This window comes from Octodon degus, unplaced genomic scaffold (assembly GCF_000260255.1).
Source record: "Octodon degus isolate 3935 unplaced genomic scaffold, OctDeg1.0 scaffold00010, whole genome shotgun sequence".
Classification (NCBI taxonomy): domain Eukaryota; kingdom Metazoa; phylum Chordata; class Mammalia; order Rodentia; family Octodontidae; genus Octodon; species Octodon degus.
In genome coordinates this window covers 15322695-15327312 of record NW_004524586.1, presented here as the reverse complement: position 1 = coordinate 15327312, position 4618 = coordinate 15322695, and the positions used below count along the sequence as shown (strand labels likewise).

The 4618-nt window shown below is 38.4% G+C and overlaps 1 protein-coding gene across 1 annotated transcript in view; it reads right to left on the bottom strand.

Annotated features, from left to right (window-relative positions):
* The window catches only part of LOC101592479 (proliferation marker protein Ki-67), a 19996-nt gene that overhangs the window by 1265 nt on the left and 14113 nt on the right, over positions 1–4618 (bottom strand). Inside the window, exons 9-13 of the mRNA XM_023709045.1 lie at positions 3981–4302; positions 3768–3889; positions 3490–3661; positions 1950–2105; positions 5–808 (exon numbers count right to left, since the gene is read on the bottom strand). Coding sequence (XP_023564813.1) covers positions 5–808; positions 1950–2105; positions 3490–3661; positions 3768–3889; positions 3981–4302 — 1576 coding nt within the window. The remainder of the gene's footprint in view (positions 1–4; positions 809–1949; positions 2106–3489; positions 3662–3767; positions 3890–3980; positions 4303–4618) is intronic.

The following is a 4618-nucleotide window of genomic DNA, read 5'->3' as shown; positions in this document are numbered from 1 at the left end:
AGACTTATCTTAGAACGTCTCCTTGAGGCTGTAGAAGTATCCACTGGTCCTGACTGTGAAGATCCACAGGGAGTTTGGAGGGTTCCTTCTTCAGTCACTGAGTCCTTGACATGGGCTGGTGTTTGGAAGAGCTCCTGAAAGCCAGCCAGGTCTTCTAGCAACTCAGCCTTTGCCTTAGGTGTTCTTGGCCATCTCTTGCTGCCAGATATATTTGTTGCTAGGTCCAGTGTCTGTTTTGCAGATTCGTTTAAAGCTTTGTTGCTTTTGTCTTCGCTTTCTGTTGCTTTTGGGGTATGCATTGCTTTCCCCTCTTTTATATCCACTTTCCTCCAGGGAGTGTTGGGCGATGTGTTTTTTCTTCTTGGAGTGTCCATTGCTTCTGTATGTGGAGAGCTGCAAAGGACTTTAGTTTTATACTCATTTATGGGCTCATCTAGGTGTTTTGGTGTTTGTAATAGTTCTTTGACACCATCTAGATCGTCCAGAGGTTGCGATTTTCTAGGAGTTCTTAGCAATCTCCTCATTCCTTTTGCAGATGTTGCTGAGTCTGATTTCTGCTTTGGAGTTTCCTTAACCACTTCCATAGTTCTATCATAATTGCTTAACTTATTTGTACTACATACTGTGGTTAGAGTCTCTGTTGCAGAAACTGGAGTTTTAATATCAAAATGAGTAATTTTATGCATGTTTCTAGGAGTTTTGACTATCTTTTCATCTTTTATACACTTTCTTCTTAACATAGGGCTTGGTAAACATTCATCAGATGGTCCTTTTGCTGCATTCTGAGCACTAGAGTACATATTTTCTCCTGTAAGGAATAAAAATTACATAAAGTAAACGTGTTACATCCACTGTGTTATAATCACACTTAATCCCAATGCTTTATCCTCATGAAATACAGCATAAGAAAAGGTACTTTGGGTTCATATGTACCTTACTAAGAACATGAGACTACTAATATGGCCATAAATCTGTGACCACAGCAATTCTCTGTATCATATTCTATCCAGGCTACGTGCCCTTAGGGGTAGCACTAACCCTTACGGTAGGCAGCACTCATACCCAGGGTCCTCCCATTATCCATTATCAGAACTATGCCAAACAAATCAGTGGACTCAAACAAATCAGTGGACTCAGCATCACACTTAATCCCAGTATTACACATTGTAGATCCAGCCAGCTCTGAAAAGCCCCACCTTTGACCATCTGAGGTTTTGAGGGAACATCTAAACACAAGCCATAACAGTAAAATCATCAGTAAGTGGTGGTTAGGATCTACAGTGATTACTTGAAGGAAAACAAATTCTTAAGAATGACCTTTGAAAGCTACCATACCATGTGCCCTCGCATTGAATACAGGCATTGTTCTCTTCAAATATAAGAAACAAAAGCCTTTCTACTCCTTAATGTATGGTCAGGCTCCATATTACTTAGGAAATACCTACCTTTTAATTACAGCAAGCAAGTACAACCAGGCAAGCTGTTCCTTCTATGACTGGAACACAGTGACCAATACCACACGAGACAGTAGGACAGACCCTTATCTCTCCTTTCACACTCACCTTGGAGCTTGCTCCCATTCCCAAGATTATAGACAATAAGGAGATAACACAAAAATCATTCTTTTTTATAATTTGCAATAACCAAATTTCAGTAATTTATAATGTATGAGATTGTACTTTTCTGCTATATCAACTTTACTTATACGAAGCTAAAAATATGGAAAAATCATTTAAACTCACTAACTGATTATGCATGTAAATGAATACAAAGCAGCTTAACCTTTGATGAAAATCTCTGCTTAAATAACAGAACAGAGAAGACAGAAAGAGCATTTATCAGCCATACCAGTTATAGAAAAATAATAACAGTATTGGTTGTGAAGTGGTAACGTGATCTTTAAGTTCCTATCTAAAAGCATAACACTGTCAGAAAATAAGGACACCAACCTAAATTCACTGAAGGGATGGGCAGAGATTCTTCCCCTGAGCTAATTACTTTCGATTTTTTCCCAAGCAAATTCTCTGAATTGGAGGGTGTGGCAGAACAGGTGCTCATCATCTGTGGCTTTTCCTTCACTGGAGTTTTAAACATTTCTGTTAGCCCTTAAAAAAAATGAAAGTATTTGAAAGATGTTACTTATATACACAGCTACCCCAGACCTCACATATAACAAACCAAATGACAGAAAATAAAGCCAGACAAATCCCTAGTATTTCTAGTATGTAACATTTCAGAAAAAGTGATTTTATTAATAATATATTTTGTTTTAAAAGAAAGCAAAAAGAAGTGTACATGGCTTCTCTTCTGACCTATCTGACTAGACAGGAAATCAGATGAAGTTAGATTACTTCAAGCAAGCAAAAGTAACAGAATTCCAGAAAATAAAAAAATAGCACTTCACGTGGAAGGTCTACCTTGCTGAGAACACATATTCACCATGGTTTCCTTCTCGTGCTGGCACCAGTGGGTGGAAATGTGCGTAATCTGGTATACGTGTAGCATTCCACCCAAACCAGTCCACTTACTTAAATGCTCCCTCCGCCTTCCAGCCCTTCCTGAAAATATTGAGTTCAGTTTCCAGCAGTTATTGATGTCTTCAAATGGAAACTACTCACACGGATCAAGAAGCAAGAATTATTTACTCCAGGCAAGTGTCTTAATAGAAGAAATACCTAACCAATCCACTGTCCCACCCAGGCACTAAATATTTAAAATCTTATTTTGAATCTTAAATAAAATAGGATTTTTTTATTTAATCTTAAAATATGACTTATCATATTTTGAGTATTTTTAACAGATTTATACATTCAGACAGCTCATAATTTATAAGCACATATACAGTCATTTATCTACGTTTTCATTTGCTTTGTTATTGTTTTTAAAGACAAATGAAGTATTCTAAATGTGACTCAATAGAAAGTACTTTGCATTTACTATAGTGATGACTCTAATAGTGCTTCCAACTCCTACTTTGCCAGCATATAAAATTCTACTAAGTTCAAATCGTACCTTTCTCCTGAACAGTGCACACCATTGGGCATATTATGTAACATAAAACCTAAATCCTAGCTCTTGTCATGATTATAATTCCTAAGCAAGCAAGGTCACATTTTTACTGAGTGGGAATGAACCAGAAACATTTGCTCAATGATTTATGGTTTAAGAGAATTGTTCTAGAATTACTAGTACAAAGGAAGCAATTATAAAATGTGCATGGCACTCTATTCTAAAGCACGTTCTAGCTTTGTATATTTACACTAATCTCTAGAAAGGTACATATTTGACATTGCATCCCTATTTCTTACAGGGTGTGCTCCACAGAGACCTATGCTGGTATTATCGACTAGCTCTATTTTCCCTGAATACTATGAGCCCAGAAAGCTGCCTCCACTATCTATAATTGTACTCACAACACATAGAAATAGGTAAATGAACACCAGATACACAAATAGGATTATGATTTACAGATGCTTAGGCTGTTTTTACCTGAGAGATCTTCGTTATAGTCCCTTTTCTGGTTGAAAACAAAGTTGTTCAGCATTCTGTAGGGTCTAGCCGGTGCACTTACTTTTTCAATCTGTGCTTTCCCTATTACTATGGTACAAGGAGAGTTTGCATGGCCTGTGCTGCACTCATTGTGAACACTGACAGAAGGCTTCTATAGAAAAAAATAAGATGGATAAAACATTAGAGCACAAACATGCACTTAAAACAATCTTAATATCAGTGTGCATAAGCAAGCAATTTTCCTTGCAACTGCGTACCTTTGGAGTATTAGGTCTTCTTTGTCTCCTGTTCGCCTGCCTTGGAGGGGGGACATGTTTCACAACTTTCGTTTGGGTTTGTTTTACACCAAGTTTTACCACATCTGCCCATGATTTTGCAACTGTCCGAGAGAAAAAAAGACAGTGCAACTTTTCAAAAATAGTAGTAACGAGAAAACTAACTTTAATATATATTGCCAACATAACGCTCACCAATTAGATTGGCTTCAGAAGCACCACTCCTTCTTTTGGAAGAAATCATCTGTAAAATGTTATGCTGACTTCGACTAATGGACGCTCTCTTTGGAGGCAGGTGGCCACTCCTCCTCCCTGCTTTCTTTGGCGTGTCTGTCTCCTGTGGAAATTGCTCATCAGCAGAGGCAGCAGAGCCCTTGAGTGACCTTCGCCTTTGGTCATTTGTCCTTGGAGGAGTTTCTCTAGAACTAGAAGCTAGAGCAGCTTTGGATACATCGTGTGCTTTCACTCCCGAGCTGATTCCCAGAGACTCTTCTTTTCCTGATGATTGAGGCTGCTCCTGTCGAGACAGAAATGCTAATGAGAAATCCTGCCAAGGATAAAATATCTCTTGATACCTGTTAGAAACCTAGTCAAAGAATTAGAGCTGTTTGAATCTTGAAGCACTGAATGTTCAAACTACTATGTTTCAAAGTTCAGGTGGAGGTTAAGATTATGCCACTCACTCAAGAAAACAGAAGGGAAGGAAAAGTAGCCATCAAGCCTGAATTAATTCTCTGATGAGGGAAGGTGTAGAATACACCCTGCTCAGAGAGTGGAGAGCTCTGATGAACACTAGTTACTGTCTGCCAGTTGTGCGGCTGCCCGGAAGAAGA